The sequence below is a fragment of the Meriones unguiculatus genome, chromosome 9 (genome assembly GCF_030254825.1).
Source record: "Meriones unguiculatus strain TT.TT164.6M chromosome 9, Bangor_MerUng_6.1, whole genome shotgun sequence".
NCBI classification, from domain to species: domain Eukaryota; kingdom Metazoa; phylum Chordata; class Mammalia; order Rodentia; family Muridae; genus Meriones; species Meriones unguiculatus.
The window spans coordinates 47086880-47104415 of NC_083357.1; the positions used below are offsets into that span (position 1 = coordinate 47086880).

Here is a 17536-nt window from a genome sequence, read left to right on the forward strand (position 1 = left end):
CTGGGGAGAGCGACCTGATGACCCTCGTTAGCTCCCACCTCACAATGCTGTCTTATCGGGATGAAGTTTCCACATCAACTTTGGGGACACATTCACACCACAGTATCACCCTTTTGAGCTTCAGCTCCCACTGCTCATTCTTGTTCTAAAAACATACTTTTTAATTCTGGCCCCGGATCCCTCCATGCCAAAGCCAGGGCCTCTACCTATGATGACCGAAGATTGCTAGTGTCTAGTCTGTCCTCATGTGTAATCTAGAAACAGCCCAAATAGGGAAAGCTTCCCCTCCCTGATTCCACTTTCCATGATGTCACTAGGTGTGTGATGCCCTCTTATGAAAGCTATGATCTGTGTTTCTCAGGGAACTTTATTCACAGCCTTCTCCTTCTTGGACCAAGTCATGTCTGTGGGGCAGCCACTAGGATGGAAAGCAGTAAGCTAGACTGTGGCCTGCTATAACAAAAGGACAGCATCCCACCAGTGATGTAGTCTTAGAGTTTCCTGTCCTGCATGAATAGACCTCTGGCAGAATTGTCCTGTCTTCTCAAGACAGGTCTTTGCAAAGTAGAAAAGCTTGTCTTCTGTCCACCTAAATGTCCACCTAATGCTAAAGGCCAGTTTATTTCCATAAATAAATATAGATGCTCCCAAGATGCTTGTTTGAAACTCAGAACGGTGGAGTGAAGGATAAAATGCATAGTTTTTACTTTTAGTAGAAATCGGTGTAACTTTGACTTGCAATGCCTCTCCCATTACACCGGCAAAGCCTGGTCAGTGGTGGCATTTACTCACTGTCATGTGTGTTTTCCTCAGTAGAAGACATAGTAGGAGTACAAGAAAAGTGTTAATTGTGTGCCCCAAAACTGTGCTCAGTTCCTTATTTGGGTCAGCTCACTTATTCATAATCAAAATGCAGGGAAATGTTCTCAGCCCCATTTTATACATGAAGAAATAGTAGTTAGGTATTTTTGAGGTTACATAACTTAAGAGGTTACTTACTTTTGCCCAGTGTCAAAGAGGTGATAAGAAGGTAGTTAGGACTAGACCTAACTAAGTTATATTGATTTTTATTAAAAATAAGATGTCCAGCCATAGCACAAGATTCCAGAACACATGTCCTTACGAATCTATCTGTGTCTCGGTGTCTTATTGAGAATAAGAACTGGCCAGAGAGGTAGAGGAAGCAGTTTCTCACTGTAGTTAGCAGTGAGCATCAGTGTAACTAGGGGGAAAAATGCCTGTCCATTAAACTCACTGCTTAAAACCATACTTTAGGTTACCCTAAGGCAAATTACATGAAAATGTAGCTTCATAGACAAAAGATCCATTATCGAGAAAGAATAATTTCAGCATATTTTTTGTGCTCTCTGAATAAACCTAAGCTTCATTTTTAAGCAGCCAAGAGGTGCATTCTTACACTTGGGCCCATGCATTCCTCCATACAAGAACATCTTTTATTAATTATGGGACGGATTCTCATGCTTTGCATGTAACAATAGACACCTCACAGTGTTTGCTTAGGCTGATGGCAGAGGTTTGGTTGGCATGGGCAGGTTAATTTGATTAGCCAGTTTCTTCCATGTGAGAATGACCAGCTCGTTTCTTATCTTTATGACACATGGAGGTAACTGAATCTTCTGAAGCCCTCAGTGGGTATGGAACTTTACCTCCATGTACACACATATTTTTTTTAAATCTCTGCTTCTGGGCTATTTAAAACTTTATCTTATGCAAACTGAGAAATGTTAGTGTTTGTCATGTAAGTCCCAGTTGTGCTTTCTTCCCCTCAAAGGTGTGTTTTTGGAGGTCTCTCTTCTAAGAGCATTAAAAGAGTGAATATCTATCTATCTATCTATCTATAGATGCGCACATAACTGTGTGTGTGTGTGTGTGTGTGTGTGTGTGTGTGTGTAATGAGAGTCCCTGTTCCACTGGAGAAGAGCTTTGTATCACTAATCTGCACACTTCAGCCAGGTCAGATCATTGTAAATATCAAAAGGGTCTCAATCTGAGGGTGTTTTACCCAGCAAACAGCCCCAAAGGGCATGCCAGGGGCTGTACCAAGTTGAACTGTGTGTATTTCCATGTGCCATGTTCTCATTTCAAGAAACCATAAGTTCACCTTTTATGGATGAAGCTCAAAAATGTCATCCTCTTCCACTCTTCCCAGGCAACAAGGGCAGCCATCACTCAGCACTGCACAGACCTTGGGGATTTGCTGGGCAAAGAGAATGACGTCGCCCTCATCATTGACGGCCACACCCTGAAGTATGCACTCTCCTTTGAAGTCCGCAGAAGTTTCCTGGATCTGGCGCTCTCGTGCAAAGCAGTCATCTGCTGCAGGTGAGAATGGGTCTGTTGTGCCCAGTCGGTGATCTTGGTGTGTCTGTGCTGTGGTCTTTGGTAGAGGGAGACAAACAGATTGTAGTCTTCAAACCCTATGTTAAAAATAGACGAGGCTAAACCTGAGTATATCTTTAGCTGTGGGTTCATAGAATTCTGCTCAAAAGCAGCAAGAGGCTTTTGTTTCCTGTCACTCCATGGGGTGGTGTCATGCACATTTAGGATGGGGCTTCCCTCCCCAGTTAAACCTCTCTGATAACACCTTGACAGACACACCCAAATGCGTACTTAATTATAGCAATAAGTGCTTCTTAGTTTAGTCAAGCCGACAATTAGAGCTAACCATTCCGACACCCAAGCAAGAGTCTTCATTGGTTCCTTGTGGAAGTTGGGAAGACTTTTGATACTAACATTCAACTAAGTGCACATAACATGGAGGTCCACTTCTGACAGAGATTTGAAAGTCAGACTGATGAAAATAATCGACTAGGAAGATAAGAGGCCACCGTCGGCGAAGGGCCCATGACAGCCAGAAGGGTGAAAAGCCTGCTGGGAATCCTGTCTTCTATCATTTCTCATTGTGTCTAAGATGCTGAATTGCTAAGTGGGTGGGACCTGACTTCTGTGAGTCCCTCAGTACTGGGAGTCATTATTGTTCTACCTGATCCTCACTTCTGCCTGCCACCACATCATTCGGCAAGGAGCAGTTCCCAGCTTGTTAGTAGCTGAAGCCAACAGTAGAACAGGGACAACTGGAAACCACACGAACTAGCCTAGTAAACAGCAACTCAGAGCCAACAGGTTAACCCCTACCTATACAGGCTTTCAGGGGACAAAGTGAGTCCAGCTGGGTTTCCAAGGGAAAACTGGACAGACTTACAGATGGCAGGAATAGACTGCTTCCTAGCCAGCTGCTTCAAGCTAAAGAAAAACACCATTTGCTCCTCGTGCTTAAGCTCCTGTCACCTGGCTTTGTGTGTCACACAGGTACAAACGTCAGGATGGCATGAGAAAGGGTTCAGACTGCAGCGGGCACTGAGAGCCACTTTCAGCTTAAATGAATAACCATCTACTACATAGAAGCGTTCATTAGAAAAAAGATCCCAGGTGGTTCCCAGCTTCCCTCCTCACAGGCAGCCTTGGCTTTTCCCCTGCTCTGACTTTACAACAACAACAACTGAACACATACTTTATAAACAAAGCACTCAGGTGCTTCACCTGTGTTCAGAAATGTACGCCAAATTGTCATACATGACTGCACGTAAAGGTGGCCTTAATTCTCACTTTTCATATATAAAATACAATCATTTTGAGTTACACTTTTCTCTAAATACAGAAGAAAAAATTCTTGTTTTCAAAAAAATAACTTTTTTGGGAAATTGTTATGTATTTTCTTATCAATATGGATTTGTAGATGATTGAAAACATAATTCATTCAATGCAGGCAAATGGTGGGATCTAGAAAAGATCATCCTGAGTGAGGTATCCCAGAAGCAGAAAGTGAGTACACACATGGTGTATACTCACTTCTAAGTGGATATCAGACATATGATATAGGATAAACATACTAAAATCTGTACACCTAAAGAAGCTAAGGAAGAAGGAGGACCCTGGGTAAGATGATCACTCCTCACTCAGAAAGGCAAATGGGATGGACATTGGAGGAGGGAGAAAACAGGGAACAGGACAGGAGTCTACCACAGAGGGCCTCTGAAAGACTACCCAGCAGGGTATCAAAGCAGATGTGGAGACTCATAGGCAAACTTTTGGCAGAGTGCAGGGAATCTTATGAAAGAAGGGGGAGATAGAAAGACCTGGAGGGGACAGGAGCTCCACAAGAAGAGCAACAGAACCAAGAAATCTGGGCCCAGGGGTCTTTTCTGAGACTGATACTCCAACCAAGGACCATTGATTGAGATAACCTAGAACTCCTGTATAGATGTAGCCCATGGCAGCTCAGTGTCCAAGTGGGTTTCCTAGTAATGGGAACAGGGGCTGTCTCTGACATGAACTCAGTGGCCTACTGGTTGATCACCTTCCCCTGGGGGTGGCGAGGAGTAACCTTATCAGGCCACAGAGGAGGACAATGCAGCCAATCCTGATGAGACCTGATAGGCTAGGGTCAGATGGAAGGGTAAGAGGACCTCCACTATTAGTGGACTTGGAGAAGGACATGGGAGGAGATGAGGGAGGGTAGGTGGGATTGGGAGGGAATGAGGGTGGAGGCTATAGCTGGGATATAAAGTGAATAAACTGTAATTAATATTAAAAAATTTAAAAATGTAAAAAAGAAAGAATTTCCTCAAACTAAGATAGATTTAAGTAGTAAAGGGGAATCATGGACCCCCACCAGGTCTCCAGTGGGCCCAGACTCTCCCAAATATGTCCTCTCTACACTGAAAACTTCTCTGTACTCCAAGAGCAGGGACTCCATAAAGACACCCTTCAATCAGGCATATAGGCATGCAACTGTAGTCCCAACTACTCAGAAAACTTAACCAGGAGGATCGTCTCTGTCTAAGATCCTTCTCACTGCTCCTTTTTGGGCATTTAAGTGTGCCTGCCTCAACCCATACACACTCAAATACCCACTCTGTAATATTTAGGTAAATGAGAATAAATGAGTCTTTACTTGTATAATTTCTGACCTTGGAAGTTTATTATATATTTTGATTAAATTATACCCAATTTTCTTAATTACAGCTTGCTGTGCTCCAGTATTTTCTATGCAGTTAGAACTTTTTGCAAGGTCACGTGTAGTCAGCAGGATGGGTGCCAGTCAGTTCACTATCAGGGCTCTTAGGTTTGTCTTGTTTGTTGCCCTGTAAGCTTCCACTCAAAAACAGCGTCAGTTGTGTTTGATATCTTCACTGTACATCCTAGGTGTCTTGGGAGCATTAAAGCTGTGGCCTCTGTTCTCTGGGACATGGTGTTTCAGAGTATTGGTGATGAGTCCTTGCATCTGCGCTTCTGTTTGTCACAAGCAGCTGGCACCTTCAGCTTCTTTCTTGACTTCTAATTCCTTCCAGTGTTTGTGGCTGATGGTGTTTGTCCTATCTTTCTTCTCTGTTTAACTAAAAGCATCCTGGGTGGAGGGAAAGAGTTTTTTTGGCTAACAAGTCATGGTAGATCATCAGGGGAAGCCAGAGAAGGAACTTGAGGCAGAAACTGAATCAGAGACCATGAAGGAATGGCGTTTAATAGTTTGCTTTTTTTTTTTTTTTTTTTAGTACATCCCAGGACTGCCTGCCCAGGGTCCTGGGCATACCCAGGGGTACAATGCCCACAGTAATCTGGGCCCTCCCATGCCAATCATTAATCAAGAAAATGGTCCCCAGACTTGCCCAAAGCCAATCTAAGGCAATACCTGAGCTGAGAGTCTCTAGTTTGTGTTAAGTTCACAAAGACAAACCAACACGTTTTCCCCTTCTTAAAAAAATTATTTATTGTTGTTATTATTGTATGTGAGGTAGGGTGGCATCGCACATGCCACAGTGCAGCTGTGAAGATCAAAGGAGAAATCTGGAGAGCCCTTTCTCTCCCACCTTCAGCTGGGGTCTGGAGATCATACTTGGTTGCCAGGCTAGGGCAGCAAGCGTGTGAGCATTCTTGCTGGCCCCCAATGGTTCTTCCTTGAGGTGATTTCTTCTTCTATTGCTGTCACACTCTATCATCTCTCCATAGATCCCACTGTGTCTGCTGTACTTCTGAGCTCTGGACATAGAGCCTATCATAGTCTCATCTTCATGTCTTCTCTCTATGTACTTCCCTCTTCTCAGTATCATCTTGACAAAGAATCATCCAGAGAACATTACATTACAGAAAGAGGTGGTGGGTTCTAACATAAATGTGCCAGATGATGAAGCAATTCTATAGATACGTATAGACACAAAAGAATTGAAAAACAGGTACTCAAACAAATACGTATATACATGTATTTATAGCAGTATTGTTCACAATAGCCAAAATGTGTCGACAACTCAGTGTCTATCTGTTCACAAGCGGCTAAGCAAAGTAAAATCTATATTCAATGTCTGGCCATAGGGAAAAAACTAGTCTTTGACACATGCTGTGACACGCTGAAGATCGAAACTATGCCTGGCAAAGGAAGCCAGTCACAAAAGAGACGGTGTATGGTGTTATTCCTTCAGTGTGGAGTACTCAGAGTGGACAAAAGGCTAAGCAGCTCAGCAAAGGGTGAAAGGAGGCACGTCTTCATGGCACAGGCTTTTCTTTCCAACATGGTGAAATGTCCCAGAACTATGTTGTGGGGATAGTTGAGTTGTGATTGTGCTAAATGCCATTAGGTGTTTAATCTTTAAAGTGTGCTTTGAAAGATTGATTTTTACTGTGTGTGTGTGTGAAATGTGTGTGAGATGTGTGTGGGTACCTGCAGAGGGCATCTTACCTTGTGGACCTGTAGTGCTAGGCAGTTGTGAGCCACTCAACACAGGTACTAGAAACCAAGCTCAGCTCCTCTGGAAGAGCAGCAAGAATCTTAACCATGGAGCCATCTCTCCCACCCTCAAAGGGTGAATTATCACAACTAAAAATATATGTGTGTAAATAAAAGAATTTACCCAATTAAATTGAAGTTTGCTGAATTAAAAAGAATGAAATGCAGATCAAATGAAAAGAAAAAAATGGTTCCTAGGCCATTCCTCCACAGCAAGCAAACCTGAACACAGGAATTTTACAAATAACTGAGTGAGTGTGAAGGGCTGACAGGACCAAGACTGGCAGCATCCCCAGTTAGCTTGCACACAGTATCCTCACCCGACTCCCCACTGGGCCCCAACCTATAGTCTCATCAGGGTCCCAGACATTTTCATGCCTGTATTCTTTGAGCACTTTAAACTCAAAATGTGTCAGTAGCATTGGGTATGCCTGTATGTTCACTCTCCTATCACCTACTGATCCTCAGAATTACCGTCCCCCACACACCTGTAGCAGCTCCATTTTCCGCTTCATTGTGAGACCATTTTGTAGATATGGCTTCACATACAAGCTAGGAACCGTTTGCAAGACTAAGCCACATACACCAATTACGAAATGGAGGTTAGAATTTCAAGTTCTTTCATTTGTTAATCCTGTTAACAAGCATTACTTTTGTCTTGTTTGTTAGTTTGTTTTTACAAATGAATAAATAAAGGCCTAAAAAAATTGTCTTACACATGGTGTGATATAGCAAGGGCAAAGCTGGCATGGAGTAGACCTGAAAATGCCATGGCCTGGCTGTGCCTGTTGCTTTGGGCATGCGTGTATAATACTGTCCGTACTCATAGTTTCCCCAGCAGCTTACCACATTTAGGACTCTTCCCATCTAGTGTTAGAGGATTTGTTGCTCTCTAGAGAAAGAATGTTGATAGAAAATGTGTGAGCCATTTTCAACGTGTGTGAGGACTTCTCTGTTTTCTCTTTTTCCCTCCCCCCCTTTTCTTTGAAGCTCTTTGTTTTTGTCAAAACGGAGATAAATTTCATAGCCAAGCTGGTGGGGGTGAGCAGACTGTTGGCCTCCTGAGAGGATTCAGAAATGCTAAGTGACTGTGCCTCATCAGGAAGAGAGTCATGAAAGGTTCATCAGCGTCTCCCACATGAGGGAGTCGGCAATGGCCCTGCCCAGACCCCTTGCGAGAGCAGGGGATGATGGTGGCCGCTCAGCAGTGCCTAGTTAGCAAGTATGATTTATGGCTCTAAGTGTCTGGGCAGGAGATGAAGCCCTCGGTGGGGTCTACACTGGATGTTCATGGGCAGGGTAGCAGAGGTCATCATTCATATTCTTGGATGTGTTTAGACTTCTGTCTCTTGGGGTGGATTTAAAAGTAAACATGTGAAGCCACAGAACAGAGACAGGAGTGAGAGGCAGAGGGTGCACTGGAGAGCTTAAAAGACTTTGGAGGTTTGTTTTTCTAGCTAAGAATTATTTGTATTTCTTGTAGAAAAAGATATTAGAAAACAGAGATAAACAAAGTGAAAGCAGCATCCACGGCACCAATTATCAATTCACTCTTTTAAGAGTTGGTACTACAATCTAGACTCTCTCTGCCTGCAAAAATATGTTTTCTTGCAAGGGGAGCTCCACAGGTACAAATCTAAAAGTGTATGAACATTTTCTACATGAAGAAGTAATATAAAACATGTGTGTAAGAGGCTGAATGGTGAGGTTAGGGTGCAGCTCAGTGGTAACACACTGCATCTTACCACTTTTTCAAGCGGACTTGCCCAGCATACTTAAGGTCCTAGTTGAATACAAATGAAAGTGCTGAGTAGTGTTTGATTATTGTGAGCAGCACTGTAAATATTTTTATAGTATACTTAAGAAAAACATGAGAATTTCCATTAGATGAGAATGAGTCCAAGGGTAAGCAATCGGGAAATGTGTAATAAAATTTGTGCCCTTTGCTTGAGAAATTGAAGTGATCTGGAGAGAAATGCCAGAAGCTTTGTCCATGCTAGGACACACACACACACACACACACACAAACACACACATATATAATATGTATCATAATATATTTTATATATGCAATTAGATTGGCATAATACAGCATATAGATTGGTGTGTGTGCCAAACAATCTATGTATATATGCATATGTATATATACATAAATGTATGTATGCATATATGCATACACATGATTAATGCATATATGATTAACTCACCACAACACAAAAATAAAGCGATAATAAACTAAAAATTAGAAAAATCGACACACACCAATGCTATACTGAGTAGAAGTACCCATCTTTGAGTATTTCAGCCAACCCTCATTCTCACTGCTGGCTCAGTCTTCTGTCATGTCCTGGACTTACCTGTCACTTGCTCAGCCTGCATCCAGAACCCTGTACATCTGGCCTAACTTTGATTACTTAGAAATGGCTTTTAATTTGTTCCTTCTCCATTAGTCTTTCGCATTAATGACTCACACTTGATAATGGTGTGTACAGTACCCTTCAACCTTCAAGCGACATACAGAATTATGTCAAAACACAGTTCAGACGCGGTAATTAGAATTGTCTCACCAATTGTATTTTCATTGGCCTCCATGTTGGTAGAGATCCAATCACACACTTGCAAAAATAAAACTGTTCTTTAGTCTCTTTCATGATGTGATTTCTTAACAGTGTGTGTATCTAGCTGTAAGCCAGCTTCCTGGTTGATGGTTTAATCCAGGGAGCATTATTAACCTGTCCAGGCTGTATACCTTCCTCTAGACTGTTTGTATTGTGGCTTAGCGTATTTTCAGATCTGTTGATTACTTGCAATTAAGGCAGAATTCGTAACTTGTCTTTTTTCCCCATTTAGCTCTAACACAGTGTTATTTTCATGGTTAAGGCACTTTCCCTTCATCCTTGTTAGTTTTGATACTCTTTTGAGAATGAGTGCTCTCAGATGTAATGTTTCTTGAATAAAAACAACTTCTCAAATCTAAGAAATTTGAAAATATTTTTCCCGGTATATTTTAGCAGTGTATCTCCAGAGTGAAAAATCATACTGATGTGCATCTCTTGATCTATACAAATATAACTCGCTTAATCCACAATAACCTGAATATCACCCGTCACTGCAGTATTAATCCAAACTAGGAAAAAGGAATGATTTTTAAATAATTGTTTCTGATTCCAAAAAGGTAAAAATAAAATAAATTTTTTAGGTCAAAGACGACATGTTTACAAAGAAAGGATTGTTTTCATATTAAATAATTCCTATTATTAGGGATTTTAATTCCCTTCCCACCAAGTGTTACAGATTTGGGTGTATGTGAGAAAGAAAGAGAGAATCTGGGGAGATTGAACCCATGGCTTTGAACTATGCCCCACCAGAAACCTTACACCCTGTCACTATATTTAACTCAGAGGTAAACTAGAGAAAACTTAGCACGTCAACTTGATTGCTTAGTTATTGAGCTGTGCAGAGCTATCCTAGAGCTGACAAACTTATGAATGAATACTGTGAGATGGAGAAATGGAGAAGCGCTTTTGTGAAAGAGCAAAGCCAGACTCATGGGACAGACACTGAGGTGATCAATGAAGTGGCTGGCCGTGGACACTCCAGAGTGAGCCTGACCCTTGGGGCTACGCAGTGATGCCGGGGAAACAGCCCTGGGAGACCTCTGCCTGCTCGCTGAGGAAACTTAGGTTGGTTTCCTCTCTGTGTTGGTAAGAAACCTATTTACAGGGCAGAAGGCCCCTCATTTGACTGTCGCAGTCTAGAAGCTTCCGCAGTATCAGTGGTTCTGCTGCCCTCTGTGTGTGGAACCACAGGTAGAGGTCGACACCAGAGCAGAGAGATGCGGCACACTCCAAGCTTCTTCCCATGTTCCTCTACTTCCTGCGTTCATGAGTGATTAACTCATCACTGCCTGTCATTCCTGACAGTGATGCTCGCCAAATGAAATGTGGTGATTCCAGGCCAAACTGTGGTCTGAAATGCCAAAGCAGAAGCTCGTATTTGGTGTTTGTTATTTCCCCACTAGAAAAACAAGAGCAAAAAAGTGAAAAGCAGAGCTAGTTCAACATGTGGAATATGTCGTGAATACTTCTGCCCCAAGTCCCGCCTTGTGATGACGTTTGTACTTCAAGAGCATTTTGTTCATTTGCTGTGAAGAGGTTCAGAATGTGACCCATCAGTACAGGAAAGTGTCACATTAACTCCCATTAAGGAAAACAAAACAAACCAACCCACCTTTCTCCTCACAATGTTGATACCTTTGTGACTGAGAGAATACAAGCAGTTCCTACATTAATTGGTCCCAAAGAAAATTATGTTTCCATTTTCCTGTGCTTACCTCTGACATGTTGCCTCATGTTCTGCTCCTTGAGTTATCAACGTGCTTCCTTTTCTGATTTCTGCAGCACCCTGACAGCCACCCCATTGGGATGCTTGATGAAAGCGGCCACCAAGACTCATGTCTATCCCAAATATTTGATGCTCTATTTTAAGCTGGCCACATCTAGGCCATCAGTTTCCACAGTTGCTGTGGTAGACGATGGAGCTAACTAACATTACATTTGTGGAGCCTGGGTGGGGCTCCAGTCTTCTGGCTGTAATGAAGTCCTGCCTATGTCTGTGGTACTGAGGCAGCGGAGGTGGCATGTCTGCTGGAAGCCTGGGTTTCTGTTGTTTTCTGTTTGATCATTTGGCTGAGCTCTGCCAAGGTTGCAGGGTTGAATCTCCTGTGGCTTGTTCCCTGACAGACGTACAAACAAGACAGGGGAAGACGACAGACAGACAGACATCCTCTCTGCACACTTGTCCATCAAATTCTTGACCCCTGCGTCATCTGAGAAATACAGCGAGCATTTGTTCTCATTCTAAGCAAGTACTCCTACAAATGTCTTTCACCACCTGGACACACCAGTCATTAAGACCAAAGTGAAGCAGAGTGGAGATAATCCCTGTACAAACACACAAGTGCCAGGATAAATCTGTCTGTCAGTCTTTTGTTCATTCTTCTTTGCTTTCGTTTGTTTTAATGGGTGGGTGGTATTTGAGGATATTAGAATTTTAGAAATCAGCGAGTCCTATGTTATCACAATATTTTTCCTTTTCTATAGAGGCTTGAACCTTGCAGTTTTTGTTTTCTTTTTAGAAAACGATGATGAACACACATTTAATTAATTTCCCTGAAATAGGATATAGCAACAGTAAGAGATTAAAGACTTCTACCCAAAACATAGAACAAGTATGTGTGCTCTCAAGTCCCATGCTTCTAAACTCTGATGCTCTGCATTAAGATATGAATTACCCACGGTTGAATTACCCAACCTGGGAATCAATGTCAAGGGGATAGGATAAGTTTTGAGAGGGGAAATTTTGAATAACCAACATTATTAATAGTTGAGATGATTACTTGTGCATCCAATTCACGTGCACACCAGCATGTGCTGGTGAGATTGAAATAGTTGGAGTTTATGTGTGAATCACTGCCCTGTCTCAAGACAATTCTGATGTTTCATTTTTAGTTATCTGAGATATAACTTGGAGATTGCAATTGCCTTAGTGTGCTGTTGACTCTAGAATTAATCCCTCCTGTTGTGTTTTGGTACCTGGAATCTCGCCCCTCTCTAGTCCTCCCACTCTTGCCTTTCTGCTCTTGGTTCCTTTCTCTTGCCATGACAAACCTGTCTTCTACCCACAAGGCTGCTGGATTTCATCTTCTCTTTAAATGGATGGATAATAATGTTCTTTAGTCCACTTACCTGTTGGTGGATGCTGTAACTCGGCTATTGTGAACACAGGAATGCAGTCATCTCTAATATAGCAACTTTCCTTTAGATTTTAAACATAGAATCTGGATCATTTGGGAGTTCTGTTTCTGTTTTTTTTTTTTTTTTTTTTTAAGAACTGCCGACTGCTTTTCATAATGAGTATACTAATTTATATTTCTACTAACAGAATTTCAAAGTCCCCCTTTCTCTGTTTTTTCACCAATTTCACTTATTCTTTTTTCTTCTTATTGTGTTTGTTGACACAGGGTCTCACTCTCTATCCTACAGCTCTGCAGCTTCTAATAGAGCCCAGGATGGCCTCAGACTTGCTGTTATTTTCCGGCCTAGTTTTCCAAGAACAAGGATCACAGGTGTGAGCCACCTCTCCTGGCTTTTTTGTCTTCATGAATGTGTAGGCACTTTAACAAGGGTGAGGTGGTATTTCAGTGTGCTTGGTTAATGTACTTTATTGGTGATTAGGATGGACTTATGTCCTATAAAACTGTAATTAGATTTAGCCCAGGCTACTGTGAATACAACAAATAGTGAAATGCATTAGGACCATGATTAATAATTGGTTTAAAAATTTTATCATCTGGAAAGGTAAAGAAACAAGCCAGATTTTTGTTTGGTTGGCTGTATTTACATGTCCTTGATTTGAAAGCTGCTACCATGAGTATTCTCTATGAGTCCATGGCTAGATCCTGGGCATCTCTACACTTCTGCCTCAAGCATCTCAAGCTAAAGATTTTCTGTTCCCAATGTCACACACATTTATATATATCATGTAGAGGAGAAGCATGGTCTTAAACCTTTCATAGGGCCTTCTGCTCTGGCTTGTCTATGAAGACTTGAGCCTATTTTCATTATTATTTTGAAATGGTTTTATTTTAGTGATGTTGAACAGATAATCACACTACTGCACACCATCTGTGGACCCACCCAGGCCCAAGGGAGGAGTCACCTAGTTCTTGAGAAGCTTTGTTGAATCAGTAGAAGTCATGTAATCTTTAACTGCCCTGTCGCTCACTCAGTCTGCTGGAGGGCCTGTAGTGAGAATTTTTGGTTTATCAAAAAACATAGAAATGTTATGTGAATATGTTTTTATTTGAATCCCAGGTGTGCAGATATGAGGCTGCTTCAGATTGTCCACAGAAGCTGACTGTGACTTGCCTCATGCTCTAGAAGGGGAGTAATTTTGCTAGCTATAGATAGTTTCTTCAAGTATATGACATTAGGAATTCTGGGAACTTTGAGAGGGTATATAAACAAGAGAACTCCAAGAGGGGTGGTAGTGGCTGCTGATCCTCCTGTTGTTGCTGCTGGTGGTGCTGGTTGCTGTTGGTTGCGGTTTGTTGCAGTTTGTCAAGTGATCATTCACAAAGAGATGAGAAGAAATTGTAAATCTAGTTGGCAAAGATCAACCCTACCCTAAGGAACTTGATGTCCCTAATTAGCAGGAAGTAGTCTAGCAATAATTATGTTCCCTTTCCCTTCTAAACTTTCTCTCCTACCTAGTGTTGGGGGTTGGAAGGATGGAATAAGGGTGGAGAGAGGTGGAAGAGAGTAAGGAAGCACCTGGAATGTAATGCCAGATAAGGGAGAAATAAAAGGCTCAGACCCAGTGGCTGAGCAAAAGAGCCACAGTATCCCCCAGGAGGAAGGAAGAAAACAAACTGTGCTAGAAGACAGATGGCAGCCCCACCTGGCCTGCATACTTTTGGTGGGACAAGGAGCTAAGTGTCTGGAGGGGGGAGGCCATACAGGGCAACAGGGTCACCAGAGATAAAGGAGGGGCAGACTAAGATTGCAAAATTACCATCAGTTTTACTAGTAATTATACAGCACATGCCTGCTAATGGTGCAGATCATAATCATGACAAAGTAGGATGGCATCCTATACAAATTATAAATCTAAAGTAGTTTAAAGAGGCTATGATATCCTAGGGCATGCATTCACCTTAAGTAAAACAAATTCTAAGTAACTGGGCTACTCAAAATAGAATTATTCTCCAAGACTGGAAGGGGCTGGTAATAGCTAGGCTAGAGGCTGGTCAAGCATTTATAATGGTTAATGTGATGGGAGGAAGAAGCCACACATATTGAACAGTAAAATAGCACAAGGAGAAAGAATATTGTTAAAGATCATTTGGGTGAAGGGTGGTACTCTGACCTATAAGAACAGATTCTATTTGATAATGCTGCTGTAGAACAATGTCACTCAGTGGCTTTAAGAACTTAGGATAACAGCCAGGCAATAGTGGCATATGCCTTTAATTCCAACACTCAAGAGGCAAAGGCAGGTGGATCTCTGTGAGTCTGAGGCTGACCTGATCTACAGAGTGAGTTCCAGGACAGCCAGGGCTACACAGAGAAACCTTATCTCAGAAAACAATGAGAAAGAGAGAGAGAGAGAGAGAGAGAGAGAGAGAGACAAGGTGTGTGTGTGTGTTCTGTCTATTGTTCTATCCCTATCAAATACAATGATGCCCAATCCAGCCTTGATTTTTTACTGGCTGAGCCGACATCCATCCTGTGACAACTGCTGAAGTTGTGGTAAGAATGAGGGCAGTTGTCACATGTACAGTAAAATCATGGATGGTGTAATTCACATTCACTCTCCTTTATGTTTTTTCCACTTCAGGATTTGTGCTCATCCACCCTAATACTCCTGGGAAATTGGCATCCATTGTTAGGGAAAGAAAAAAGCCTCTGGTGTCTGAATTCACATATTCTAAGTGGTAGCTAGATACTAGAAGAAGACTAGTATCAAAACACTGATCAAAAAGTTCTTGTGTAGGTTTAAGACCTCCTAGTCTTTCACTGATCCACTTTAGCATGTCTATTGTTATTGTTCTTATTCAGCTTATGTTTAGGCAGTCATTTGGTGAGACTTTAAGGGGTATAGCTTCTGATACTACTAGGAGATATAGAAAACTTCCTGATCTGAGACTCTGGCTCTTACACTCTTTCTGCCTTCTCTTCCTCAGTGTTTCCTGAGCTGTAGTATTAGAGTGTTTTTTTAGTATATCTATTAGAGCTGTGCTCTCCAACTCTGCATTTTCATTGGTTGTGGTTTTCTGTAGTGGTTTCCATCTATTACAAAAAGAAGTTTCCTTGATGAGAGGTCAGGACTGCACTTCTCTGTGGGTATGAGGAGAAATATTCAGAGTGCATTTAAGGATTATGCAGGTTTAGTAAAGTGGTGGTTGTAGGTTCTCCAAGATCCATGAGTTCACTAGCCCTGGGTAGTGGGCTAGGTTTCCAGTGCCAGACATTATTTGTCTCTTGTTGAGAAGATCTTATTAGAGAGATGTTGGTTACTATCAGGATATATGTGCCACTACTGTACCCATAGGTTTATTGTGCCATTGTGGTCCTGGCTGTGGTTCATAGGCATCACATGTTGGTTGATTCCTTCCTTTGGAAGATCACATGAGGACTTCTGGTGCCATGAAAGCTAGTCCCTAAAGGAAGGAACATTTAAGTCAATTTTATCTCAGGGGTCTTTGAGCACTGTTTCTAAAGTGCATGGTGTCTTCAGCAATAGGGAATTACCTTCTACTGAAGGGGTCAATCAAGGAATTTTGGAAGTATCTTAAACAACCCTGCTCAAAACTCAAAAAAAGGCTTTTCATGCCTACTGCTGTTTTGTTTCTTTCTTTCTTTATTTCTTTGTATGTTTGTTAAGTGGTCTTTGGCTCTTTGGAGGAAGCATCGTTATCCCAGAAACTTCTATCTAAATAATATATGAATATTTATATACAGATGTACATATATTTTAGGTTTTCTTTTTCATTAATAGTATGATTGTTGTGACTTTTTGAGATATCTTTACTGTTCTCTTACCTTCCACCTTCCTTCTGTATTGATCTCTTTTCTCTTTCCCTAATTAGAGTTCTCCTGTCCCTCTTTTTCTTGTTTACCTGATCAGATGACTTGTACCCTACAATTCCTCTCTCTATGGTTTCCCCCATGGCCCTACCTCAGTAATGGCCCCTTTTTATTTTCCTGGTTCCCAAGCTACGTACACTCACACCTAAAGATTTGGAGTTAAGAGATCTGATGAGCGAGAACATGAGGTTTATCATTCTTGGTCTAGGCTACCTCACTGACTTAGTTAGGGTCATTACTGATGTGATCAAACAGCGTAAATAAAAGCAAGTTGGAGAGAAAGGGTTTTATTTGGCTTATACTTCCATTGTTCATTATACAAGGAAGTCAGGTCAGGAACTCAAACAGGGTTGGAACCTGGAGGCAGAAGCTACTGCAGAGACCATGGAGGGGTGCTGCTTGTGGGCTTGCACCTAAGGCTTGCTCAGCCTGCTTTCTTATGGAATTAAGAACCACCCGCCCAGGGTTGGCCCCACCCATGTTGGGCTGAGCCCTTCCCATCAATTACTAATCAAGAAAATGGCCTACAGCCTGATCTTCCAAAGGCATTTTCTTGATTTAGGTTCCCTCACCTCAAAATAACTTTAGCTTGTGTCAGGTTGACATAAAACTATCCATCATACTCTTCAATATTTTCTAGCTGTAAAGAAAATGAAACCGTGAACTTTGCAGATAAATGGATGGAAGAAGAAAAGACCTGCTATACATTTTTAAAAGGTCACTCTTTAGTGCAGTGTGGAAAGGGCTTAAAGGAGGAGTATCCATTTGACAAACATCCACGTACTGATTATCGTAAGACACTCTGGTAATGTGCAAATCAGACATAGCCAAAGCCTCACAGGGCTTAAGTTCTGGAACTCAACATTAGGTTTGCAAACCCAAGGGGAAAATAGAAAGAAAACATAGTGAGGGGCTTTGTGAATGAAGAGAGTTATAAATAATGTGGATATTAAACGTGGAAAATATGAACTGCTAGTTTAGTTTACCTTTCAGTCACAGTGTGTTTCTACACGGGGGTTGAAAAAGGCCAGGTCACACACACCATGGGTAGCATGATGTTGGGAAATTCATCTCTTCTGGGAGGAAA

General features: G+C 41.8%; 1 protein-coding gene across 4 annotated transcripts in view; it reads left to right on the forward strand.

Annotated features, from left to right (window-relative positions):
• The window catches only part of Atp8a2 (ATPase phospholipid transporting 8A2), a 512095-nt gene that overhangs the window by 240196 nt on the left and 254363 nt on the right, over positions 1–17536 (forward strand). For all 4 annotated transcript variants that reach the window (XM_060391096.1, XM_060391095.1, XM_060391093.1 and 1 more), the window contains exon 25: positions 2171–2343. In XM_060391096.1, coding sequence (XP_060247079.1) covers positions 2171–2343 — 173 coding nt within the window. The remainder of the gene's footprint in view (positions 1–2170; positions 2344–17536) is intronic.